We start from the raw sequence: 27,966 nt of genomic DNA on the forward strand, positions 1-27,966 counted from the left end.
CAGAGACCCAGGAGGCCATTCCAACTGGAGCGCGTCCTCCCTCCATCCCAAATCAGGGTACACACTGACTCACTTATAGTGGAAACTTGAGTAAAACTATCAATACTGCAATGTAGAAATACTCTGTTACAAGTAAAAGTCAGGAATATAAAATGTACTTAGTAGTAGCCTACAAAAGTATTTTGGGTTATTAATTAAGGGTTATCACACACACACACACACACACACACACACGCGCGCGCACGCACACACGCACACACATACACACACGCAGCACACACACTTCCATTATTGGTTTCATTACAGACAAACTCTGTATGTCTGCAGACTGCTGTAGTCCTCAGCCTCCTCGGGTTCCGTAGAAGGCACTTTCCCTCCGAGACTCGAACTTTCAGAATAAAAGTCATTCCACGAAACCACTATGATTTGGATTTCTTTTTGGGGCAACATTAAGGACATGCACACTCAGCCATTAAATTCATATTTTGATATAGAATAATATAATTGTTGTTGGTTGAGTGGAACTGGGTTGTGATTTTTTTACTCAAGATGGACATAACTCTACAGGGCCTTTTCCACGGGCAAAGAACCAGTTTTGGTTCTTTCTCCTGCCTATGGGATGGCAACTTTCTTGGAACCTTGGTTTGTTCTTGCAAACTGGCCGCGAACCAACTTTTACAGTATGGTTAGGAACCAACTCGGTTCTTGGTGGAAAAGCTCACCTCTGGTTCATCCCATAGGCGGGAGAAAGGTGGAAAAGGCCCCTACCTGTGGCGATTAAGAGGAGGTGCCCAGTCTGCCCACTGAACCTGCATTCAGGCCCGGTATCTTGACAAACCCCTCAGAGGACCCGTCACCCACCACGGACTAGCCTCCCCTTTCTAGGAACTGGTCCACTGGACTGGACCCTAGTTAACCTCAAAGAAGTTAATGATAAAAATGAATAGGTTGACACGACCGTAGGACGTCTCCGCTGAACATCTAGGCTATCCACCAGTAGCCAATGTGAAGAACTGAGCTTTTTGAACAGTTGGTGGCAGTGGCAGTACAGTGTCCTTAACCTGGAAAGTAAACAGAATAGTGTCAACCATTTATTCAATATTTATTTCAGATAATTCATATTTATTTAATATAGATAGTGAAAAGGATATGGTGTTTTTCCTTTTCCATGTAGTTGCTTGTAATTGAGTTGAGTTAAATGTTTGTTTGTTTGTTACCTTTATTTAGACTCGGAAATACAATTGAGCGCAAGCACTCATTTACAACGCAACCGAGATTGTACAACAACGAACAACAACATATATACATGTATACATTTACAGACATCATTTGAAAAATCAAAAAGAAAATACTTGAAAACTGTAGAAAGTTCAAGAAACTAAAAGCTAAATTAATTAAAACATATACAGTTTAGAACAAAGGTGTTAGAAACCAGCATCCTAAAATGGCCTAAGGCCGGCAGATATTTTATTTTTAATGATTTTTGGAGCTTGTTCCATGCAAGTGGAGCACTGATAGAAAATGCTGCCTTGCCCAGCTCTGTATGAGCAAATGGAACCTTGAGCGTCAAAATGTCGCTTGAGCACGTCTGATAGGGACTAGGGTCCAGATTCAGCATTGAACAAATATAAGGGGGGAGCAATCCTGAGAGAGCTTTGAAAATAAAAAGATACCAGTGTTTATCACGCCTCTCAGATAAGGAGAATAAACCTGAGTTCCCATATAGTGTACAATGGTGGGTTCCATAGCTGTCACCAGTGATCCATCTTAGTGCTGAGTGGTACACAGTGTCAAGGCGCTTTAAAGTTGAAGGAGAAGCAATCCTATATATAATGTCACCATAATCTAAAACAGAGAGAAAGGTAGCTTCAATAATAGTATTTTTACAGGATGCAGGAAAGCATGCTTTGTTTCTATAAATGTGCTTACATTTGTACCAAATTACTCATGTTGGTGGGCTAGCAAAATAATATTGTATTATGTCTTTGTAAATAACATGTTAGTTCCTAATTTAATATGATAATACAAAATTATAATAAATGATAGCATTTCATTTTAATGTAATTATTTGAGTTGTGTCATGATGGCAAACAAGTCATAATCCAGGCTAGCCTGTCCTATAGTGTGTGCCAGCGGCTACGTCATTGTAGTCCTTATCGGATCTTCTGGGACAAAACACAGGTGTTTCAATTGTTTGATTGCATAGAACTAATGTTATAGTCTAATCAGAACACCTGTGTAAGGCTGTGTTTACCCAAGAAATGGCCGCTCTTAGAACTACATTTGGCCCACCCTATACACAGAAAGGCTCTTCTTCTTCAACCTGAAGTCACGTTTTTATTATTGTAATAGTCACTATTGTTGATAAGGATAATACGTTTACATCAGCTAATGTTCAACCATTTCGCCAAGCTACACAAAGTTAATAGGCACATTTAACAGGCTGACAGTATTTTATCTAGTTTGTTAATCTGCATGGCCATTTGCACATTCATGACAACATAATAGTTACATTTCCATGTTATGAAATAGTAATGTTATTTAGGGAAACACAACACAATAATGGAACAAATTACCGGAACAAAAGGTTGTAGTGATGATCTGTTCCTTGAAGAAATATAGGCTACAAAATGTAAACAAGGTGCGCAGAATAGATGCGCAGATTTCTTTGATGACGTAGATATGATCGGTCCAGTGGTTTTCACCATTAGCAGACAGAAAACACGGAGAAACAGCTAAAATAGAAAAAATATCCCATTCCCTGGTTTTGTCCATCACATGTACTGTAATAGGGTTTGTGACTTGAGTTCCAAGACTTTTTAACGTGTGATTATTGTAATGTAACGTAATTTCCACCAGAGCACCAGCGCGACATTTAAAAATCGCTCCGCCTCCAACCGGCGCTGCGCTCCTGATTCTGATAACGGGTAGACCTACGCGTAGCCATGACAACAACACAAACAACATCAACTTGTGCCACGTTTCCCGGTTTGTTGATGGTTTGGTTGGTTGACTTCTATCTCGTCAGACTTGTTGTTGCCATGGTAACATTATGTCGCTGTCAGAGCCAAGACTCTGATTCTGATTGGTCATGGTCAACCCCGCCCCAACGTATCGGCCTTGTGATTGGCCAAGCGTTGGACGTTGCGCCGCTCAAATAGCCTCACCACGAGCGGAGCAGGTGTAGTCGTTGCAGAGAGGAGAGAAGCAGTCAAGCAGAGAGATAACTACCAAACAAACAACACAACTAAACTAGCAGTTACCTACCACCAACCAGCAGCAATGCAGCAGCAGAGGTCCTCTGTCCTAAAGACCCAGGAGGAGAAGAAACCATGCCTGTCCTTCTTCCGCTCGCTGTTTGAGAGGAGGAGACACCGCCGACCCCACGACGACCTCCACCCAAAGGGAGAGGAGGAGGCAGCGCGGCCTCTCCAGACCGCCATTGCTGGGGCGGGTGGTCGGGAGGGGAGCAGCGGAGCAGCAGCGGCTTATGATGACACCATGTCATCAGCCGTTATCGTTAAGGACAACGCCTTCAACACCACCCAGACGGAGGATGGTAGATCAGCCAACGACGGAGTAGAGACCGGTCGGAAGAAGCAACGGAGTACAAAGAAGAAGATTCTGAGGTTTCTGAGTTGTGTTGTCAGTTCCTTTCTGGGGCTGAGTACAAAGAGGAAGATTTTGGGGGTTCTGATGTTTGTCATTCCCTTAACGGGGTTTCTTCTGGGGTTTTTTCTGGGGTTTATGGGGTTTTGCATTTTTGGACCATTGATGGTGTTAATTATACCATTGCTGATTTGGTTGTCGGACTAATAGTTGGACTCAGTCCTATATTTATCTCATTTGTCTTGCACTGTGTCAAGGACTCTGAAGCCCTTTGCACACAGGACAGTTGCGTTTTTTTCGTTTGCGGCATGAATAAAATGCATTGGATTTGGTGTGCAAGGCTGTGCGGAATCGGCGCTGCGGATCCCAAAAGGAGTCATAAAAGGAGTGATGAGTTTTTTACCGCATGCGACAAGACGCACGAATCGAACTGGGTTCGATCGAGAAAAAAACGCACGGCGGCAGCCACTCGTCGAACGGCTAATTCGGAGCCGGTGTGCATGAGGTCATAGAGAATCATTGTTTTCTTTAAAAAAAATTATATTGTCCGTTTTATCCGTGCGGTTAAACGCGCCTGTGTGCAAAGGGCTTGACTGTAGCCTTATTTAACTGGAACTATAGATGAACTGACTCGGTAAGGTAAGGTTGTGTGAGTAGTATTTGTATTTTGCTTGTGTTTGACATGGCGGTGAGATACTTTTAGCATTGACTGTTATTGACACTTTTGTTTGGAATTGGCGCTGTATTTATTGATAGTTGTGTTTAAGGATTGCTATTTTGCTTTTTTGTTTAAGTTGGCTGTTTCACTTTGACTGTTTTTGACACTTAATGTATATATTCTTCGTTCCCTTTCTTTGATGTACCTTCATCTTTACTGTACTGTTCTTTTTTTTATTCTTTTTATACTTCTCTGTAACTTTGTTAATATCCTTATACAGTGTGCTTTATAATAATAAAGGTATGTATGTATCTTGTTTCAAAACCAAAAATGACTTTGTTATGCCTTCTTATTTACTAAATATAGTATACTGTTTAGGGGAGGGGGCCCTTGAGGAACATTTTCTAAATATGCTGTGGGTCCAGACAGAGCCCAACAATGTTGAAAAGCTCTGATCTACTCTTTCAATATTTTTATAGATGTTATAACGGCAACAAAAGTAAATAAAAAGACAGAATCAACAACAAGCCAGCATCCAACTGTTTCAGCATTTATAATAGGAAAGAAGTTGTAATGTCTACTCCCACACTGTACTCATCACTGACTCCCATACAGATTACCTTTTAAATACAGTATCTTTCAATCATCAAGTGTTCCTTTTAATACATATAACCTCTCCATGGTATATATGGACGGGCACGTACCTTTTAGGCGAAGCCCGAACTGGCGAAGTGGGGAAATGTCCGATACCGTAGCGATCTGGCGAACGTCTTCTGGACAGGGCGTTTATCGTGCGCTTGCCCAGGCCTTACGGCCTGGGCATAAATATAACGATTGCATTCACCACGGCTTCGTAACTCGCGCGGCGCTCCGCCGGCCGCGCGGCCCTGGCCCGCTCTTCGCGGCCACTCGCGCCTGCGGCGCTCGGGGGCGAAGAGCAGGACCAAGGTCCGCTGGCCTTCGCGCCGCTTGCAGTGTCGTGGACAATCGATTCGCCAGATCGCTACGGTAGGAGACAAATCCCCACTTCGCCAGTTCGGGCTTCGCCAGAACAGGACTTTCCCTATATGGACATACGTTTTTCATCATAACAAAAATATATCTATACCTTACTTCAGTGGTTCTCAACCTGATTAGCTTAATGTGAAACATTGTTTTCTCACTCATCAGTAAACACACTAACAAAGTTTAATCATGTATAGAGAGTATATGCACATTTCTTAAGTGACAATTGAATGATTTTTAATACCTCTAAAATGACACATTAAACATTGGCCAAATTGGTCAAATATTAGATATAATCTCTAAGATACAAGCAATCACTTTGCTGTTATTTTAGTATTGCAAGTATTAAATCGATACATAAATACTGACAGATAAAAGATCTTCCAGGCTTAACTCCTTGGATTAAAAACATCAAGTTATGATTCAACTGTATCACCAGTCCACCACAAGTGAGGAGTGCATGGTATGATTTGAAGGTTTCAGCATAATGATCTACTTGTGTATTGGGTTTTATTTCAGACATGCAATTTATATCTGATCTCTGGTAACCTTGAGGTCCTTGACCTGTTCTGCATTGCATTTTCCAGTTTTTGCTGCATCACTCTCTGTATTCATAACATTGCTAAATTAAATTTCTGTTCTAATAGAAAACAGGTATATACAGCCACAACAAAGAAAGCAGACAGACAGGCAAAGCATGATCAGGCAAGTTCATAGACAGCAACAATTCTGAAGGTGCTTCATGTCAAGGAAGGACACACAAATTAATGTGTTTGGCCACAAACCCTCATCTGAAAATATTTTGTGCCGGGGATTCGGGGAACCCATACAGATAAATGTTAAAAAATGTAAAAATCAACAAGCAAAAAGGTTGCACACCAATGTTGCTGAGGTTTGTCATAATCGCTATAATTGTTTCCATGTGAAAGAACATTTAAAAAATAGTGGAAATAGCAGATCTACAAGCTCACAACAACGCATCGCAATGCAAGCTTGTAGATCCGCTATTTTATTCCACTATCAATGTTTTCTGTGTTGGCCTATTAGTTTTCAAATATATCAGTAATTTCTTATATTTTATCTCATATCTGCCATGTGCAACTTCAAAGCCTATAAGCCAAACAGAAATGTAATTGTCAGCGACAAAAACACAATTAAATCGTTAATCGCAATTATTTGAGTGACAATCATCATGTAAACCATAGTAACCATATAATAGTGAGGGAAGCAGCCAGCCAATCACTGAACTGTCCAGTCCCCCTGATCTATGGGTTCCTTGTTTATAGGAGACAATAATGTTATAGAATACAATTTAAATTAAAACCTAGTTTTCAGATCAACTCCTCCAGTTTGCTTTTAGAACTATTTATGTTTGTATTTTAAATGTGATGATATGACTTGTGACCCTTCCATGATCTTTCTCTTCAAATCTTGGCAGAAGTTGATGATCAGTTTGTGCATTCATGGCATCCTCTCCGGTTTGATAGTGAATTCCGCCATCTTTTGGCAAAATAAACCAACTACATACAGTCATACAATGGTTTCACCAGTCTTATGCTGTACACAACTTTTACCTCAGACTTTGAAATAGACTCACACCTAAAATAATAATTTGTTTGTGTTGATTTTATGAACAGCAGAAACCCATTGTGCAGTAGTTGTAAATTAACCCATATGGTATTGTGTCAGTTAATCTCAGACAATGTCTAAGGTTTGGATATATGGACATCTATCACCATTAGTCATACATCATTATCGTTTAGCAATGTTTTCTTATGTTTTTTAGGTGAATGTCGTTGCATACAAGATTGGAGTCCTGGAGCCATCTTCAAAATGGACCTGCTCGTTTGAGAGACCAGAGAAAAGATCTTCTCTATTGTCCAGGTCAGTATTGTTAGCATCTATGGTCATTGACATTGACTCATTGTTGTTAGCATCTATTTTGATGAAGGAGAGTCTTGTAATGATTCATGGGAGGCTCAGATTATTTGCAAGTCATATAGACTATATATATCTCTTAACCACTTCAACTATATACTTTGTTGACTGGGGTCCCCCAGGGGTCTGTACTAAGTTGGCCCCCCTTTTTTTCCCTCTCCAATCTACATGCTCACAACAACATGCAGTATTTTGCTGGCTGGTCATCATTAAATGCTCAGAATAGGGACGCAAGGGTTCATGTGGTTAACAGATAGCCGTTGTGTGTGTGTGTGTGTGTGTGTGTGTGTGTGTGTGTGTGTGTGTGTGTGTATATATATATACATTTTTTGAGGGACTCAATGTGTGGTCAGAAATGTCAGAATGAAGGTCAAGTAAAATGATGTGTAGTTAAATGGGGACTGACTGAGATTTGTTGGTGTTGGCTGGAGATTACGTCCCCTGCACCCCCCACTGTTGCTAAAGATAGAACAGATATTGTACTTATCATACTGCTGTTCTACCTACTTGAATTGTATTTCTCTTATCCAGTACTATTACTTATTTGTATTTTTATTATCTTCTTGTGTTGTGTTGGCACTAGGGGTGTAACGATATAGTAACTGTATCGAAATATCGTTTTTAACTTAAAAAATCGAAGTATATCGAAATGAAAACAGCTAAAATCGAATCGTATCGTTTTATTTTGTATCGTATCGAATCGGCAGTGCAAAGAATCGATTGTATCGAAACTACCTACTTGTGCATTGTATTTAGCATTTTTAAGAAGAAAAAATAAAAATGAGGGGTTTAATTACTTTCCTTTCCATAAAGCTACACTGGTCTATCGATAAATGTGTGTAATCTCTGGGTTCATGTCAAGGTGCAGGTTTGTCAATATACAATGTCCATGTATTTGGCAGATAATCACTGTGTTTACTTATTTATATCCATAATAATACATGTTTCCCTTAAAAACCTGCACTATCCACACCTTTCACACAGATTTAATGTCTTTGCTAAATAGTTACTATATCGATTTTAAATCATTAAATCGAATCGTATCACCATGAATGAACCAGTATCGTCCATGTATCGTATCGTTAACCATGTATCGTGATATGTATCGAACTTGGCACAGTCTCTGCATAACATATGCAACCAACCTTTTGCTGCTTGTACCTGTAGGAGTAAGTGACAAATCCTTCTTGATACTTCATTCAGGAAAAGACGACAACGGTAAAGGAGGCTTTTCTGCCCACTGCTGCTACTGGTATGTACAAAGGTCTTTTCAATTTCAGTATCACTATCATAGCATTCTGGCTAGCCATCGTCACGAAAAGGGACTAGGGACCGCCCACTTATCCCTTTTCTGTAGAGACTCTGAGGCTGTCTCGAGAGATTACTATCATAGCAAATCTCAAAATAGCTACTTGTATATTCAATGCAATTTCCAAAGAAATCTACAAAACCATGGGGTTGTGTAATGAAATGAAAATAGACAGACCACCAGCCTCTGCAGTTAAAATGTTACAAGAGCTAGCATCACAACTGGGAAATTGCGTGTGGTTGCCGTGACAAATGAATTCTGTCTTACCATTTGAATTTTCCCCATTCAAGTCAATGGGTGAAATTAATTATAATAATTATAAATAATAATACATTGTGGGGAGCTCTGTGTCAGTCCTTGTCCCTTTTTGCACATATATGGAGATCACCGATATTATCATCAATAAGCCAATATCTTGGAATGCCCATATATGAACATACTGGTCAGTCTCATCTTGAGACTGACCAGTATGGTCATAGACTCTCATGTGGTCTATGCTGTCAGACATCTATGATGTCATCAGGTCGCACTTGTTGGTGATGATGGCACCTAGAACGCTGCTCCTCATTGGCTAAGGGACAACATATTGAGCTGGTTTTCACCAGCTAAAAACTTGACCGTTCAGTCTGCTCTTTTTCCTCTCTATACCAAACGCCTTTGCCTAAAATAGCAGATCTACAAGCTGCGAGGCGTTGTGAGCTTGTAGATCTGCTATTTTTGGCTTAAGTTGTCAGACCCCCTGTAGTAACTCTGAGGTCCCGGACCCCCTGTTGAAGACCCCTGCTTTAGACATCTGTACTAATGTGTTGTATTCAATTTGAATTGAGATTCATATCATGTATTTAGATTGTCTGCTCCTTGTTTTTTTCTCTCTCTCCTACATTCAGCATCAAACAGTTTATTGAGGCACTACTACACTGTCTCTCTGCAAGTCTGCATTTGATTTATGTGCTTATTAGAAGTCACTCTGGATAAATGCCTAAATTGTGTGGGTGTAAATAGAAAGCGTTCGACAGTGTGTCAGTTTTAGAGACTCTTCCATTTCAAGATGCGATGATGGCTTCACTGGTTGGTGCACATAAAAGGCTCCTTAGACCATTGCAGTAGCTGCCACATTATTTATTATTTATATACAGTATTTAATAATTATTTAATTGGGTGGGAGAGCCCTGTAGTAGCGCACATGTCCTGAGTGGCACTAGTGAGCCAACACAACGCGCGCGCGTACACACACACACACACACACACAGACACACACACACACACACACACAGACACACACACACACACAGAGCTAAAGATGTGAAAATGGCGGAGTTACAAATGCTTTTGGAAGAGGAGATCCCAGCTGGACGCAGTGCATTATTAGACAGTTTTACCAACTTGGAAAGAGTCGCGGAGTATTGTGAAAGCAACTATGTTCAGGTACGTGTCGTCGGGGCGGACGTGTTTGACGGTGCGGCGGCGATAACACGCCTGGCAAAGAGAGAGAGAGCCACAGTGGGCGAACTGATGCTAATGATGCTAAGCTATCTGTGTGGCTAACGAGCTGCCGATGTGGTGCAGGCAGCACGCAGCCAAGGATGCGTCACCGACATCACCCTGTTCGCAGATGTCATTGTTTTTCTTGACATTATTTTCTTTCGTTTTTAATTTAATTATTAATACATTATAAATAATACACATTAAGTAATTACGTTTTATGTAATTGCAAGTTAGTGGGAGTCTCTTGAATTTTTGTAAGTTCACTCCTTGACAGTTTGCTACAGATTTTGTATTTTCCCCTTTTCCCTTGGGTTGATGGAATTTACTTCATTTTCAAACCGTGAATGTAGGATTTGGGCTTTTACATGAATGATGAACATAACGTTTCAAAATAAGTTCATTAGTCAATTTGTTAAATTCTTGGAAATTGTTAAATAATTGTTGCTTGTTAAAGCTTGCAAAAAGAGCAGTTTTCACCTAATTAGCTCTGGTCCATATTAGCGTTAGTGGAGTTCTCCCACTAACGCTATGGACCAGAGCTATCACCTATTAACAGTCGTCTTTTTTTTGTGTGTGCTTAAAAATAGATCTAGAAATGAAGCAATCTACATTAGTCATATCAGAACTAAACGTATTGGTGACGTCACCGACGTTTCCTTGGTGCGTTATCCTTGTTCTCGGGTGCAGGCAGTTTCTCTCCTAACAGAAGCTGTTCAGTCATTAAAACAACAAGACAGTCGCACTTAATTACAAATTACGTTTTTTGATGTAATGGTTGTTAATGTAGGCTAGTGTTTCACGTGTTCGATAAACCAAGTCTAATAGTGATCTACATAGTGTTAGTTAGCCATACTAGCTCCTATGTAGCTTCCGTGTTACACGCACATTGGTGACCCATCGAATACTGCGCCTCAGGCACTCGCTGTTTTGCAACGGTTAGAACTAATCTAAAATACAACTCCAAAGTGTAAAATTTAAACCTGAGAGATGTATATTGCAAACCAGTGGTTCCCTTTAGCCTAGTGAAAACAGCAGATCTACAAGCTCACAACGCGTTGCTTCGCGCTATTTTCAGTACTTCTTTTAGACATGTGTTCTGATTTATGGCATTTATTAGATTTTTTTATTAGAAATTACTTGGAAAAAATCATTGATTTTCATTTTATCCATGAAAAGTGTTGCTTTTTTGGAGGAATGTTTTTTGAAAATGTTTTGAAATTATATTTAAAAAAGAACAAAATGTAGGAAACAAAAAATAATGACCCATAAAGACATGTCTGCGACCCACAAATGGGTCCCCGACCCACTGTTTGGGGAACAAATTTAAAACACATTTCGATGGGTCACCGATTCCGTTGTAGAATCGTCATCACCCACGGATGTGAAGCAGTCAGCCCGCTCTGGGTTGACGGCCCCGTCAAATCAATACAAATCAATCAGTGCATCTGCAGCAACGTATCGATCATGCATTTACCCGGGCATGTTGCAAAACAGACACATTACAGCGCTTAATGGCTTTGATTGACAGAAATCTAGACTAACAACCTAATTCAAAAATATTTTTTTATTTTTAAAAGAGACATGAATTACAGTTCGTGATGTATGTATTACATGAGGGGTTGGTAGGTGTGATGCATTCCTATGCATGCAGATACACTGCAAAGTGCAAACTAATCTTGCTGCCCTGGCAGATATTTGAAATATGCACGTAATTACTGCAAATGTTTATACCCTGGCATGGCTTTATAGCTGAGGTTATTTATCACTTTTAATATTGCCTTGTGCTTCAGTTAATCTAGCAGTGTCTGGGGGTGAGAAAGAATAAAATGCCATCTGCTAAGAAGAAGGGAATCTTATAGAAGTGTTGTATAGTGTTGAATGAGTGTCTGTCTGTATAGGCTCATGTGTCTTTGATTTAACTGTGAGGTGGTCCATTTGGTTACATTTGTGTACTCTGAGTTACAAATGGATGAATTAATTAACACTGACAGATTCTACTGTGTAAGCCTGCCTCATGTCCATGAAACACTTCCTTTTAGAGATGGACCGATTGCAAAATTCTTGGCCGATACCGATCCACCGGTTTTATGAAGGTCTGACCTGCCAAAACCGATTTTTCCGATACCGATTTCTTTAGCTAAGAACTAGGAAATAGGGTTGCTCCAATACCCTTTTGTTTCAGGCCAAGTAGGCCTACAAGACATACTTCAATTTGAGTACCAATAAGCTAGAAGAACACTAATGCCAAATCAATCACAATAGTACAATATCCAAAATCACAGACAATATCCAGTCTAGTATGACCGTCTGGACTAGGCAGGAGGAAAGCAGGTGACGCATGCTTTTTTTCCCTTCTTTTTTGAGACGACATTGACACAGGATTATGGAATATATCCTTACATTGCAAAGGTAATCAGCACCATCTGTATTCTGTAGGCTGCCACTAAGTAGACTGGCTGCTACTTGCTAATGTTTACGTCACAGGACCGAGCATCATGCTGTGCAGTGCAAGAGATACAATTGGCCGATTTTGGCATATTTATGTCAGTGACCTGCCGATCACCGATTTGGCCGGTTTGATATGATACCTGCCGATTTCTGATATTGGCCGATACCGATGTCCATCCCTACTTCCTTTCCAATCTTGTGATCAGATGAGCTAAGTACGAATGAATGTAGCTGTGGAAATAGCCTGTATCTTGTTTGTGGCAGAACTTCTCTAATCCCACAAATGCACACAGGCCTCCTGTAATTACCGGACTAGAGGTCCCATCTCAATCACTGTTTGTAGTGAGCGAAGAGGCTTTTTTTTTTGGCAGCGTGCCAAACAAAAAAATCTGACATCATTGATGAATACAGTCGATCGGGTCTGACAGGTAAGACGGAAGGTGTCGGCCCCTCCGGGTGAATCGCATCTTGCCGGCTGGCAGGTTGCCCCACTTAGTTTGCATGTCACCCTGTGAGATTTTCTCCACTGTTGTCAGATTGATATTGTCACCTGCATTTATCATCAGCCTCGTGCTGCTACCGACTGTCGACTGATTGAGCAACACGTTGAATTCATATTTTCATAGCGGTGTAGGGGCTTAATTTCTAACTTTAGGGGAATTGATTTGGGGTGCTACAGGTATTTGGATTGGTAAAATCCATTAAGACCTGGGGCTGATTCTAAAAATAAGACTTCAAAGCTTTCTGAAAAACATGTATGTTTCTATATCAGTGGTAACATGTTTCTATATCAGTGGTTCTCAAACCTTCTAATTTCAATGACCCCCAAAATTATATGTATTTGGCTGCTGACCCCCATCTCAATTATTTTTGTTTCAACGGCAGAGACCCTGAGAAGCAAAATTTGAATTTAAAATGTTTGTGTTAAAAAATATTTGTTCAAAATCTAATATTTATAAAATATCGATATCATCTAAAATGATGCTTTCCCTGGTTTTAATGGGTTAAAAGCCAGGTAGACAGAATGGGGGGAAATTGTCTGGCAACTACCGTATTTTCTGGACTATAAGGTGCACTTAAAAGCCTTTAATTTTCTCAAAAAACTACAGTGCGCCTTATAGTCCAGTGCACCTTATATATGGATCATTCATTGACATTGACATTCCCTTTAGCACAGCTCCATCTGTTTGATGCATAACGCAACGGTAGCGTCTATTATGTGCGCCTTATAGTCAGGTGCGCCTTATATATGAAAACAGTTTGAAAATAGACCATTCATTGACAGTGCGCCTTTAAGCCGCCTTATAGTCAGGTGCGCCTTATAGTCCAGAAAATACTGTAGTTGCCTTGCCTGACAAATGCATCTCTGTCTAGTATCTACCATTTAGTAGGTCCTATTCTCATACTCAGTTTTGACTAAAACATGGTGTTTGATTCATTTTAGAATTCAGATCAGTTCATCCCTCATCATCACCCCTGTGGGAGGGATGCTTGCAGTCTTATGAGTTAATCTGGTGTTTTTTTCCTCTTTGATAATTGGTCTGTTTACAAGGCAAGTAGCCAGGCCTTTAGTTTACCTCCAGCTAAACCGTGGTCGATATTTTTAGTTTTTCTCTAGAAGCCATTTTGGCACATGATCATCCATCATTAATAAGAGATTCTATTCTGAGAATCTCGAAGACTTATAAGATGCTGATACACATTTGTGGATTTATTAGGCACTGTGGTGGACAACAAAGTTAATTGCTGCCATGTGGGTACAATGTCCTACACGATTTTAATTTGTGTTAATAACCTGCTTGTCCTCATGCTTGGGTTGGGCAGTAGATCATTTTGGCTGCACCCTTCTTTTTCCTTGCTGGTTTATTTGCGGCCGTTGCATGCATGACTAATTGTTGCATGCGTTGTTAGCCAACACTTGGAGTGAACACAGGAAAATTCTCAGTCTTAATTTATCCGTTTGTAACTCTGAGAGTGTACACAGGTTACATTTTGTAGTACATGTAATGTACAGAGGCTAGTTTAAAAAGATTTACAGTAGCAGGGCGCTCGGGTGGCACAGTAGTAAAGTCCCTGCCCACCACCATGGAGGTTGTGCGTTCGAACCCACCGTGGTGCATCTGGCTTTGTCAGGCGTCTATGCGGACACAATAATGGTCCGTGTTCGGGGGAGGGAAGCCGGGCGTGGAGGGTGATATCGGTCATTGCCCGTACTCCTATGGGCTGCGGCGGCACCTGTCCGTAGGGAAGGTTGGCCATACGTACGGTATATATAAGGCGGCTGTGTTTCAGGAGGTAGAGCAGGTCGTCCAATGATCTGTGGGTCCGCGGTTCGAATCCCGGCTCCTCTTGTCCACATATCAAGGTGTCCTTACTAGGCAAGACACTGAACCCCATTTTGCCTCCAATTAATGTGTCGGTCGCTGTCAGCTTGCCAACATTGGTGTATGAATGTGGGAAGTGAGGATGCTGGCATCGATTGTTCGGTTCAACTCCTAATGAATGAACCACTGTAAAGCGTTTTGTGCACTTGGAAAAAAATCAATTCATTATAAAAATGCAATTCATTTTGACCTCCTGGTGGGGGCTCCTCACTGGCAGGTGAGTCTGTAGGATACAACAGCAATGACGACACAGAAATGTGTTCTTGTCAAATCAATATCCTGATTATTTCAAATGTTTGCCTCAATTACGAGTAATGAACTATTTTAAGAAAATGTGAAAATAGCAGATTTACAAGCTCACAACGTGTCGATTATTGGTTCTAAATATATGCCCAGACCTACTTTCTCTCTGTCAAATAAAGCAGAAGATGTCCAAAAAAATCAAAAATAATAATATCATATTTAATAATATTTCCATTTTGGTACTTTAGTGTAAACTGAGTGCCACGTCTTGGGGCTGGGGCTGGGGGTACAACCCAACAAATGAATGGTACAAGACATTCGATCGTAATGGACGTCAAGAGTTCTGCGTTTCAAAATGTGCAGTCTGTTTACATTGCAGGTGTTTATCTGTTGCGCTTATCTAGAGTAATGAATGGGTGATTGAGCAGACAGAGCTTGTTGTAATCTTTCGCTCAAGGTCACTTCAATAGGTGACATGGGTGTTTTCGTATTACATTATGTTGTTTAGCTCGTTCTTGATTGATGGTGCCAGTCTCGCACAGTGATTCCAACTGAACCCACAATGCACCCTGCCCTCGCTGGACAAGACACATTCTTTTCAACATGGGACAGGCCCAATTTTCCTATAGTTGCTTATCTTCATGCCGATCGGTTATGATAAGAATCTCCATACTAGGTTCAGGTTGAGGTACCTGAAGCACTGTTTAGTGCGGCTAAAAATTCCAATGAGATGAGTCTTTTAAAAGTTTTTAAACAAATCCTTTCATAACTGTTACATAACATTATTAACACTTCTTGCCTTGACAATTAAGCATTGGCTCGTATTGGATATTTAAAGGTGCTGTAAGTTATGTTTAAACAGTTAAAGCTTTATATTCTGATGGTAATCATTGCTTGCTCTCAAATGTTTGTTCAGTAATAGGGGTTTCCCCTTCATCACTCCAGCACTTAATAAACAGAAAATAAATAAATACATTTTCAGGCGGGTTGCCAATTTCATCCAGTCAGGAGAATACCAATATTTCAGCTTCAATTTGAGTTTTTTCCAGTTCCAATTTTGCCAACTCATCTTTTGTTTTTCATCACTTCCAGTTTCATTGTTTTTTATCCTGATTGAGTTTTCTCCCCGGATTGGATGAAATTGGTATCCTGACTGAAAAAAAAGACACCCTGTTACTAGGCCTGGGGCGGTATGGACATTTTGTTACCGCGATTACCGTCTTCCCATTTACCGCCGGTACTGCGGTAATTACCGCACCCCCGTATCTATTAATTAAGGTTCGGCGATAAGCCAAAATATTGCAATCATCTTCCCAAAAGTCACCTCTCCACAGTGGAGAGGCGACACAGCCTGACTGCCCGAGTAATGCCAGGAAAATGCCCTACACACACGCATGCACATTGCACACAGGCAGGGGCTGGTGAAGACGACGTTTGTGGTTTTGTAATCGTAATATGGTGAATTTGGTGTTGCATTTTCCTGGTGTACCAACGTGTGGTACACGGCCCAGAGCAGAGCGGCATGGAGCGCATGCGGTCCTCGCTTCTCCCCCGTTTTAAAACTCGCTTGTTTTCCAATATAAAATAGACCTTTTTTTTGTCTTTTTACCGCGGTAAGCACAATGACACCGCGGTAGACCTCGGTATACCGCGGTACGGCGGTACGGCGGTTACCGCCTCCAACCCTACCTGTTACTGGACAAACACTCTATAGCACTGTGATTGCATCAGGATATAGAGCTATTTAACGCTTAATTTGACCACAGAAAAATCACTTACACCAACTTGAATGGACCTTAATTTATTCGTTGTTGAATTAGGAACAATCTTAGCAATGCAAAAAAAAACAGCTACAGTGTTGTGGAGCTGCCTGTCTTCTTTTTCCCTCTCTCTCTTTCTCTTCACTGTGTCTAAACAACACAGAAACTGCCTGAAAACTAATATTAAAGGGAGGGAAAAGTGTGGTGTGGGATCATTCAGTACAGACAGACAGACATCACAGGACAGGAGTAATGTTAGTGTAGTGCTTAACGCAGGAGGAAGGAAGTGTCCCATCTCCCGTAGAACACAGCATCCGTCCAGAAAACATTAGCTGGTCCTTATGTACTTTGATGGTCCTGTTTGTCTGCCTACGGCTCGACCTTTTGGCTCGAATCACTTATTTTTTGCAATTCCTCTGGAGCAAATTGCAGCTGTTTGTGTGCTTCATATCGTCGTTGTCGGGTGGAAACCTTGTATGTCCAAAACCATTCATTTTGTATAATCATCTAAACATTAACTAAACTAGTGAAAACAGCCGATCTACAAGCACACAACGCCGGCGTTGTGTGCTTGTAGATCTGTTGTTTTCACTAGTTTTGTGCGACGGTCTTGTATGATGAAACGGGCCTTTGCTGTACCAAAAGACGTACACATTTGAAACTTGGGAGATACAAGGTTTCTGCCCGACAGTGACGATATTCAGCACGATCCTCCCAAAAATGCAAGACATTTTTTACACTCAAATTTACACACAGAGGCTTTGTCTTATCAGAATTGATCAGTTTCACTGACGTGTTCAATATTGGTAAGCGGAAAGGTTGAGACTAAAAGTAGATATTTAGAGATCAGAATGATTTATTATGGTCTTTTAATGTGGTTAGTAAAAGACAGATAGACAGTTTGAAGTGTTGAATTTAGAATGGCAATGCATTTAGTTCATCATTCAATAATGGACTTTTGTCAGCGAAGGACTTAAAACATTGTTAACTGAAAATTGAAATTGTGTTCAGGTTCAGGCCTAACAGTTGCAGCTCTGGAGCAGTTCAAACCTCCCACAGAACAGGAGGTACCCTGGCTGGGATTCTGCTCTCACCACAAACATTCAGCCCGCCACCCCCAGCTTTTTAGATAATTGCTAACAGGTGAAATGATCTCCTTATCTGGAAAGAATTAAATAATATCAGCCGGAAGCTCTTTGTCTCATTTGGACCGTGTGGTTTTTAGTTGAGGTTTTCAAAGTGGGTGTAAAAAGAAAAGAGAAGAAAAAGCACCTGGGACAGTGTTGTGGTTACATTCCACAGCTCTGTCTGGAGGAACCCTGCCAGAGTGGGATTGAATCTCTTCTTGTTTCCCTGTCAGAAAGCGGGGACAAAGCTGAGTGGGAGATACGATAGCGGCATTGCGTGTCCTCTCAGCTTTTGTTACCGTCCGTCATATGCTGAAAGGGAAGTGGATTGCCCGCTCTCCCTTTTACTATTATGAACTCTAGCATCCCTTTTCTGTGCATTGGACACTGGAATATCTTGGACAATAAGCGAACATTCTGCAAAATTATGGCGTGTTACTTGTGATTGCCTAGTTGATTGGCTATTTCCAGCAAAGAGATTCAGTGTACAGATTTACAGATCCCTGATGGACCCTTCAATTATGTAAGTTTAAGTGGTCAAGGAATAGATAAGGAAATGTTTTCTCATTGCTCCAAACACTGATGATTTGCCATATATGAGCTCCGGGCTACATGTGTCCACCATATCTTCTAACATTATGCATAATGCTGCCTGACACTGATGGCAGCAAAATACCTTAATTATCTACATAGCAAGAATGTTAAATGGAAATTCCAAATAACGAGATAATCAAAACTCGATTAACCTGAAATCCGAAAATATGCTGGGCGTTTTTCTTTTTCTTTTTTTCCCCCTTCGTCCTTCTTTTACTTGCCTGAAGTTATTGTACTATTCTGCAAATGACACAGTGTCTTGGACTTCTGTAAAGTTGACTCACTTGTTCAGATAATGAAGTGGAAACTTCTGCTACAGTAGAGTCCCTCTCTCAGTGGTACTGTTGGGACTCAGTCTGACATTCTTGCTCTGTACAGGAAGGTGCGCAAGTTTTGGCAGCAGCGTGGGCTGCTGTTTAGACGGACTGTCTTGTAAATAAAGATCTCTCGGTGGGTTTGATCCCCACGTCAGCCCATTTCAAGATGCCCTTTAGCAATAGACTTGTAGTTGAAAACAAGAAAGGGCATCTTTGACCTCCCTGTGTCAGTAACACGCCGCTGTCTAGAAGGAGGAACGGTCCTCACTGTGGCTGGAACATAAAAGTAATGTTCATTACTGACACGTTCCACTTGGGGTGGTTTCTCCTTCCTAGGGATGAACACAACACACAGTCACGGGTCAAGGAATCTAACCAAGTCCTCGTCTGACTGACTCCACTTCCACTTTTCTCACTTCTCACCAGGCAATGTTCAAAAGGTCCCTGTTCCATTTGATGGCGGTTATGCAGTGAAATGTCTTGTGAAATCTCTTTTGTATCCATCATGTTGCTGCATTTTTATCAAGCCCAGTGCTCACTTAAAAAAAGTAATATTTTCCTCCTGATATAGATTGGTACTGTAATGTGCTACTGTTTTCCTCCTGTGATCGATCACCAGATAAACACAGGGCGTTGTTCAGAGCACTGTTTCGGGGCCCATCTTTGGGTCGTGGTCTCGTAGCCAAATCATTAATTATTTTTTCTCCCCAGTTTCCTACATAGACTGACTTTTACCATATCTATCTACTATCTACTTAACATAAATTTAAAGAAAGTGATAATAGCAGATTTAAGAGCTCACAGGCTGTGAGCTTGTAGATCAGTTATTTTCACTACTTTTCGATCCCGTGAGCTTGAATATCTATCAATTGTTTAATTGGAAAATGTTAGGAAATGTTTACCTATAGCAGTTGTTCTCACAGTGATGTCCTGGGCTCTTCTCTTTGGGTCCATTTGGTTCCATTCAGTACACCCTCAGGGTTATGGGAACCAACATTGGCCCTAAATAGGGACTCTTCTAGGTGGCAAGGGGTTTTAATATTCCCGTTCTGTCCCTTGTGTTGCAGTCACCAGATAAGCACAGGGCGCTGGAGGAGACCAAGAACTACACCACCCAGTCCCTGGCCAGCGTGGCCTACCTGATCAACACACTGGCCAACAATGTCCTCCAGATGCTGGACATCCAGGCCTCCCAGCTCCGCCGCATGGAGTCCTCCATCAACCACATCTCACAGGTAGGCCTGTCACAATGTAATTACAGGGTTCCCACGGTCATGAAATTCCTGGAAATATTTTGAAATTAGAAAAATATTTTTCCAGTACTGGAAACGTTTTGGAATTGATCAAGGGTCCTGGAAGGTCCTGGAAAAAATAGATATGCATTGTCTTTGGTTATTGATTTTTGCGACCGTAAGGGAGCAGTTTACTATGAAAACCTCCACCGGCCGTCCGTCCGTCGGTCGGACTTAGTGAGACTCGTCGGTTATCTCCATATATGGAGGGATGTATTGGTTATCTCCATATCTGGAGATTCAACCTTCAACGATTTTGACATCTTGTTACTAATCTGTCGGTAGATAATGCCGGTCTTATATAAGGGTCATTTGTGTACGGTGTGATGTCATACTGCCAGCATGACTCACACCATCCTTCCTAGACGATTTTGACATATTGTTTGTGGAGATAAGCGACCAACGGTCGCTTATCTCCCGATTAGGGAGTCTTACTGGTGTTAATACCTCTGAAATGACAAATTAAACATTGGCCAAATTGTCAAATATTAGAGGCAGAAATTGTGAAAATAGCCGATCTACATGCTCACAACAACGCCTCGTTGTGAGCATGTAGATTTGCTATTTTCACAATAGAAACGTGTTATACAAAATTCCTCAACTCTTAGTGCTCGTCAGGGTGCCAGGTTCCCAGTTAAAATATGATTATTTCGGGGGTCACAGCCTGAAAAGGTTGAGAACCACTTGCATACACTACCTGTCTTTGGGCATTGTGCATAGGAGTAAGCGACTTGTTATTGAGCTGAATTATTGTTATATAGTCCTGGAAATTGGGTTAAATATTCTGGAAAAGTTTTGGAAAGGTTTTGGAAATTAATTGGTAAAAATGTGTGGGAACCCTGTATTAAATAATCGTTGTTATTTGACATAATCACAATCATTTTGACATAATCGTTTCCGTAATCGTTGAAAAATGTTCATAACGTTTTCAAAAATAGTGGAAATAGCAGATCTACAAGCTCACAACGCGTCGCATCGCGACGTGTTGTATTTCCACTATCAATGTTCTTTTTTTTTAAGTATAAAGTTGTCAAACATGTCAGTAATTTCTTTTGTATATTTAGGTTATGTGTCATATCTGCCATGTTCAATCTGCAACTTCAAATTCTACAAGCCAAACAGAAATGTAATTGTCAACGACAAAAACACAATTATTTGAGTGACAATTAATCGTCATGTAAAATGTCATATTGTGACAGCCCTACACACACGCATGCACATTGCACACAGGCAGGGGCTGGTGAAGACGATGTTTGTGGTTTTGTAATCGTAATATGGTGAATTTGGTGTTGCATTTTCCTGGTTTTCAAGTCATAGATGTTTTATAGTTTGCCTTTAACCGCTTAATTATTATATAGGCATTACTGATGATTTATTTATCAGAGATCTCAGTGTAAATGGTTTTTGAAAGCACCAATAGTCTTCCCCACAATATCAACCACAATATCAATTTACGGTTTCATTTTCAATTTACGCATTTGGTAGACTGTGTCCTCTTGGGTTTGTGCAATTAAACGTGAACAGGTTGTAAAACCACAGGGGTGAAGAAGAATGCAGTCTGTGAGTATAGACCTGCATCACCACAACCCTTCATTTGCTTGTGATCCCTATCATATGTTAGACATGAGACTGAATGTACAAGGAAAGAATTCTCTTCCTCTCAACACATTCTCTTTTTAGGCATTTCGAATGTTTTTCATTTTTTAAGAATTCCACTTATAACGACATAATTTACACATACTGTACATCAAATGCAGAGAGACCGTGTAAGTAAGCCTTGCCGAGCTCTGAGGCCCATAGGGCAGGATCCTATCTCCTGTTTCCTTAGCAGCTTGATGTACACGTAAACCCCCTGGACATGACACTAGTATGTCATAAGGACTTCAATCCAACCCTTGATGCTGAGTGCCAAGCAGTCTTTGCTATGACCCGGCCGGGGGATTGAACCCGGACCTCTCAGTCTCAGGGCGGACACTCTAATCACAAGGCCACTGAGTTGGTTGAGAGAAACAGTGTAGTGCCTCAGTAAACTAGGATCATACAGTAGGTAAACTAAGAACCTAGCATCAGTCTAAACCAGTGATGACCAACCTTTTCAAGCCGTCCGTTGCCTCCTCTCCCATCGACTGTGACGGCTTTGAAGATTGACATGTCGATCGTGATCCACTAAACAATATGCAATATGCAACAAAAAAAAAACAATATAAAGGCAATAATATATGTACATATCCATTATGACAAGGGTCTTCAACAGGGGGTCCTCCAAATCGTTGAGTGATAGAAAGTTTTTTTTTCTCCCATTTTATATGAACCACTTGAACCTTAGTGTCCATATTCTGAGAACTTAAGCCAGAACTATTGCAGATCTACAAGGAAACGCCCCCGCTGCGAGGCGTTGTGAGCTTGTAGATCGGCTATTTTCGGCAAAGAGCTTTGGTGTAGAGGAGAAAATTAGCAGACTAAGTACACAGTGAAAGGTCAAGTTTATCAAGTATTGACGGTTCAAGTGGTTAAATATGGAATCTATGAAAAGGTTGTGGGGGTCCCTGCTTCATCTCTCTCCCAACTAAGGGACTGAAAGACCCCTGCATTATGACATATCCACATCCCACATGGAAAGGTTAAAACCCCCCTCCTCCTCCTCTACCTCTTCCATCTCCTCAGACGGTGGACATCCACAAAGAGAAGGTGGCCAGGCGGGAGATTGGCATCCTCACCACCAATAAGAACACCTCGCGCACGCACAAGATCATCGCCCCGGCCAATCCCGAGAGGCCTGTGCGCTACATCCGCAAGCCCATCGACTACAGCCTATTGGACGACATGGGTCACGGCGTAAAGGTAGGCTCCGCCCTGCTAGTCCACGGTACGAGACAAGGTCTCAAAGTCACACTACTGTAGCTCAGTGGTTCTCTGACCCCCCCTGGGGGGTCGGGACCCCCAGGGGGGTCCCCACATTATTTTGGGGGGTCCCCAGATGATTAACTTAATGTGCAACATTGTTTTCTCAGTCAACAGTAAACAAACCAACATAAAGTTTAAGTGTATAGAGGATATCTGCGCATTTCTAAAGTGACAATTTAAGGACTTTTTAATATTAGAGGCAGAAATTGTGAAAATAGCCGATCTACAACATGAGTCGTTGTGAGCATGTAGATCGGCTATTTTCACAATAGAACCGTGTTATACAAAATGTAATGCCTCATCTCTTAGTGCTCATCAGGGTGCGGGGGTCCCCAATTAAAATATGATTATTTGGGGGGTTGTGGCCTGAAAAGGTTGAGAACCACTGCTGTAGCTCACAAACGAACACAGATTGTGACAATATGTAACAAAACCTGCGTTTTCTAGATATGAAAATGTTAACTTGTGTTTATTTTACGATTAAGAGTTTACGGTAAGTATGCTTACGTGACTCACTATGTTTGTTGCGAGTGTAAGAAACGATAGTACCTGTTATTGTAAACAGATGAAAAACGCAGAGTCAGGTTTTCTAATACATTGGCAGAATCCACTTTGTTAGTTGGTGTATTTAAAAGTGTGACTTTGAGACCTGTTTCGCCATGCTATATAAGTTAATGGGGAGAATATTTTGGATTATACATTTTTAATCTACGGCACAAGAATCTAAATATTGTCTTGCCAATATTAGGAGTGACATCATGGCAAGGTAACTACAAAACCCAAACGTCTACCAAAGTTTAATTGTGCTTTACTTACAAAATGCCTGCCTGATGTCTCCAGCTCTTAAACCGCTGACTGTATCATTCAGAATGGCTGTGTCAGCTTTGGCATGTAACTCAGTGTTATTTGAAGGTTCCTGTCCATTCCTAAAATGTAAGTGAAATGGGGATATTACGGTATCCAAGGTTTCCCCTATACCTGATTTGGAAGAATGAAGTTATTTTTTTTTTTACTTAGCAAAGTATAACCGATGTCTGTCAGAGCACAGCAGTGTGTTCGATCTTAGTGGACGGCTATTGTTAGACCTGTCATAATACATAATCTCTTAATCGCAATTATTTGAGATAATTATATTTCATAATCGTCTTGTGTTGAAAAATCTTCCTACACTTTCAAACATTTTCCAAAAATGGCGGTAAACTCAAAACTTTCAAATCGTTAATCGAAGCAATTATTTGTGTGACAATTAATCGTCAACTTACGATTTGTAATCGTGACAGCCCTAGCTATTGTCCCTTCAGTCTCATAGGCGTGCCGGGCTGTTGATCACGTTTCATGTGCAGTTTGTTTCTCTACCTGTTCACTCACTAATCCTCTGATTCCCTCTGTTTCTCTCTCTCTCTTTCCGCTTGCCTAATTTACCTATAAACTCAACCTCAGTGGTTGCTAAGGTTTAAGGTAAGTATCTCCAGTGTTTGTCCTAGCAGAGCACAGTTGCTATGAGGTTCTCTATGTTTTTGTTTTGATGCTGTGTGAAGAACTGTTGTGGTTGCAGAATTTTTTTTAAAGCTCTCTTGACTGCTGTGTTAACTCATTAAAAGCCAACCCCGCGATGTCGCGGGAAAAGTAATAGAGTATCTATAGTGCCATCCACGCGATGTCGCGGGAAAAGTAATATATTACTGTAACGGCGAGTAAAAATACCTAGTACAATGGCCGACGCTCCGGAGACGAAATCCGCGCTGATTTGTCATCATCACGGCTCCACGAGCACACAATAGTCATCCCATAACATTGAGGTGGACGGCCGATCTCATCTTTAATGTCCATTATCTCAAAACTACACTTTAGAAGCTAGGATGGAGGCAGATGCTCGCTTATTTTACACAGTTATAAAAGCTCCCGGTCGGCCATTACACAACTCCACGTGGACACGCATCGGTTCCGGCGCACGATCCGATGACTTCAGACCGGAAGTACTTCCGGTCTAGACTTCTGGCCTTCAAAATAAGAGAGTGCAAGTGGACGGAGCCTGCGTGAGGCACTCTGGACATCATTGCGACCGAAAATCGCGGGCACAAAATGAGTTAAGAAGTTAAGAACCTTGTAGGGATGGGACGATATTAGGCCTGGGGCGGTATGGACATTTTGTTACCGCGATTACCGTCTTCCCATTTACCGCCGGTACTGCGGTAATTACCGCACCCCCGTATCTATTAATTAAGGTTCGGCGATAAGCCAAAATATTGCAATCATCTTCCCAAAAGTCACCTCTCCACAGTGGAGAGGCGACACAGCCTGACTGCCCGAGTTATACTTCTCCGTACAGCACAGCGGGTCTGGCTTTCAAAGGAGCAGATCTACAAGCTCACAACACATCGCATCCGCGACGCGTTCTGAGCTTTTAGATCTGCACTGTCGGGTTACCATAGTAACGTAGGCAAGCTACGTAGGCTAGCTACTTGGGCTACTTGGGCTTTTCAGACACAAACAGCTGAAGGAAGGGTTGTCAGATCGTGTACAGTGATTCTGTAAACTCACGTCAAGTCTCAACTATCAAATCGCAGTGATTGAGTGCTGCTATATACAGGTTTTAGTTACAAGACTTGACAGAAAAGGTTATAAAATCGCTGACGCGCCGCTGGACGGAGCACAACGTGCGACGCGGTGAAGAAAGTAAAATAGTAACGTAGGCTTTTCAGACACAAACAGCTGCGTGAACAAAACAGAAGAGGAAGGGTAGTCAGATCGTGTACAGTGATTCTGTAACTTCACGTCACGTCTCAACTCTCAAATCGCAGTGATTGAGTGCTGCTACAGTATATACAGGTTTTAGTTGCAGGTACAAGACTTGACAGAAAAGGTTATAAAATCGCCGACACGCCGCCGGACGGGGCACAACATGCGACGCGGTGGAAAAAGTAAAATAGTTTCATTTTCGGTTTAGTCCACGCGGCCCGCGCTCCGCCAGTAATCCGTATGAATAAAAAAAGATATGCCACAACACAAGGTATGTATTAACATCCTTGTGTCGAGTGGATTACAGAGACAGTTTATGCTGCTCCGTCATAGTTGTGCTCCGTACTCTCCTGCCCTGTGTGTGCACTGTGTGCCTGCAGGTCTGTGTGAGTGACGTATGTGGCTTCCAACGTGTGGTACACGGCCCAGAGCAGAGCAGCATGGAGCGCATGCGGTCCTCGCTTCTCCCCCGTTTTAAAACTCGCTTGTTTTCCAATAAAAAATAGACCTTTTTTTTGTCTTTTTACCGCGGTAAGCACAATGACACCCCGGTAGACCTCGGTATACCGCGGTACGGCGGTTACCGCCTCCAACACTAGACGATATGAAAATGTCATATGACGATTATTGTGATTCACGATATTATCGCGATAATCAAAATCCATTATCCTGGGGCGGAACATTTGCCAAAAAATAGCAGATCTACAAGCTCACAATGTGTCGCAGCGCGATGTGTTGTGAGCTTGTAGATCGGCAATTTTTTGGCAAAGGGATTTGTTAGAAAGCGAAAAAAAGACTGTATCAAGTATGTATATTATAAGTACCTTTTACCAATTATAGAGGGTTTAAAATGGTACCGGATGTGCAGCTCGGCAAATAAAAGATGAATTGATCCTAGTGCATGATGGAGGACAATATCACGATAATTAAAATCTTCACGATACGATTATCGTGAGTGTTTATCGCGATAAACGATAATATCACTAATCGTCCCATCCCTAGAACCTTGTTTGCTTCTTATGCCAGATTGTTAGTCGCGCACCGAAAATAGCCGAGCTACGAGCTATTTTTGATGCGCGTAGCTGATTATAACTCAGGCTTTACCTGGTTTAAAAAACACACACATCTTGATGCATTTCATTTTTCTCTCTCACTCCATGTTCAATATCGTCACCCACTTCTTATCCCTGGCTCTCCTCCTCCCCCTCACAGGCCAGTGCTCAGAACATGAAGGCCGGTGCTGGTGGCCTGCCTCGTACCAACCCCCCCACACAGAAGCCCCCCAGCCCCCCCATGACAGGGAAGGGGACCCTAGGGTACGTACGACCGCGGTGGGGGACCCGACCCCGCCTTCCTCACACTGTGTTAAAACTGAGAAGCTGCGACAGAACGACGTCGTCGTCGGCACCGTTAACGTATCTGCCGTGTGTTTGTGGCTTTGAGGCGGTGACGGCAAGCAGTTGGTTTCTCTGGGTGTCATCATTGGCTCTTTGTTTATTTAGAGGGTGTCCTCAGGGCTGTTTAACGATGGATGCCCTGTTAGTTTTGATCACAGCTGTATCGCAGCCTTTTAAAGATGTTCTGCATTTTGATCACAGCTGTTTCAGCCACTTAAACCCTCTAGTCTTAGTTAAACAGACTGGAACTGTTGCAACTGTACAGTTATTTTTTCTTCCTTTTGTGTACACCAAATCAGTTAGCTGAGGCAAGCTCACATTGTAGATCTGTTATTTTTGGCCAATGTTCCCCCTAGAACGGGGAATGGTGGGGTTGAAGTGGTTAATTAAAGATGCTCCGCATTTTGATCACAGCTGTTAAAGGATACTCTATTTTTTTATCACAGTGGTGGAATTACTGGTGTTAATGTTTTTTTTTTCTTTCTTTCTCTGCATTGTTTGATCTGCATTGTTTGATCTAAACAAAGCAAGGAAGACTGGCCAGGATTCCAGATCCATGCTGTGCTGCCGTGTGTTCAGCGTGCAGGGAGGAACATCAATGCACAACGCATGTTTAAACGTTCTTCTGAGATCTCAGCGCAAATAGATGTAGTCTGAAATGAGACCTGATGTCTCATCATACGTTGTGTTTGAATTCAGAGGCAAGTTCAAACAAAACAAGATGCCTAGCAACTAGCAACAGTTTGTCATATGTATA

General features: G+C 41.6%; 1 protein-coding gene across 3 annotated transcripts; it reads left to right on the forward strand.

Moving 5' to 3' along the window:
• LOC308280438 (abl interactor 2-like) lies at nucleotides 1–27,883 on the forward strand. Of its 3 annotated transcripts, XM_080720702.1 has the most exons (6): nucleotides 1–57; nucleotides 7,059–7,156; nucleotides 8,378–8,462; nucleotides 19,945–20,112; nucleotides 22,834–23,010; nucleotides 27,025–27,873. In XM_080720702.1, exons 4-6 carry the CDS (start codon nucleotides 20,050–20,052, stop codon nucleotides 27,514–27,516), a joined length of 732 nt encoding a protein of 243 aa, XP_080576828.1. In that variant the 5' UTR covers nucleotides 1–57; nucleotides 7,059–7,156; nucleotides 8,378–8,462; nucleotides 19,945–20,049; the 3' UTR covers nucleotides 27,517–27,873. The 3 variants fall into 3 exon arrangements, with proteins under 3 accessions (XP_080576828.1, XP_080576829.1, XP_080576827.1); XM_080720703.1 differs by lacking the exons at nucleotides 1–57; nucleotides 7,059–7,156; nucleotides 8,378–8,462 and adding an exon at nucleotides 9,809–9,944 and having other exon boundaries at nucleotides 27,025–27,128; nucleotides 27,737–27,883; XM_080720701.1 differs by lacking the exons at nucleotides 1–57; nucleotides 7,059–7,156; nucleotides 8,378–8,462 and adding an exon at nucleotides 9,809–9,944.
• The last annotated feature ends 83 nt before the right edge of the window (nucleotides 27,884–27,966 follow it).

The sequence above is a fragment of the Nannobrachium achirus genome (genome assembly GCF_963921795.1).
Source record: "Nannobrachium achirus genome assembly, chromosome: 24".
Taxonomy (NCBI): Eukaryota; Metazoa; Chordata; class Actinopteri; order Myctophiformes; family Myctophidae; genus Nannobrachium; species Nannobrachium achirus.

Excerpts from the sequence above, each read along its gene's own strand:
- LOC308280438 (XM_080720701.1), top strand. The coding sequence starts at position 9,828 with ATGGCGGAGTTACAAATGCTTTTGGAAGAGGAGATCCCAGCTGGACGC. Across the intron at positions 20,113-22,833 it reads CCATCAACCACATCTCACAG|ACGGTGGACATCCACAAAGA; the intron begins GTAGGCCTGTCA and ends CCATCTCCTCAG. Across the intron at positions 23,011-27,024 it reads ACATGGGTCACGGCGTAAAG|GCCAGTGCTCAGAACATGAA; the intron begins GTAGGCTCCGCC and ends TCCCCCTCACAG.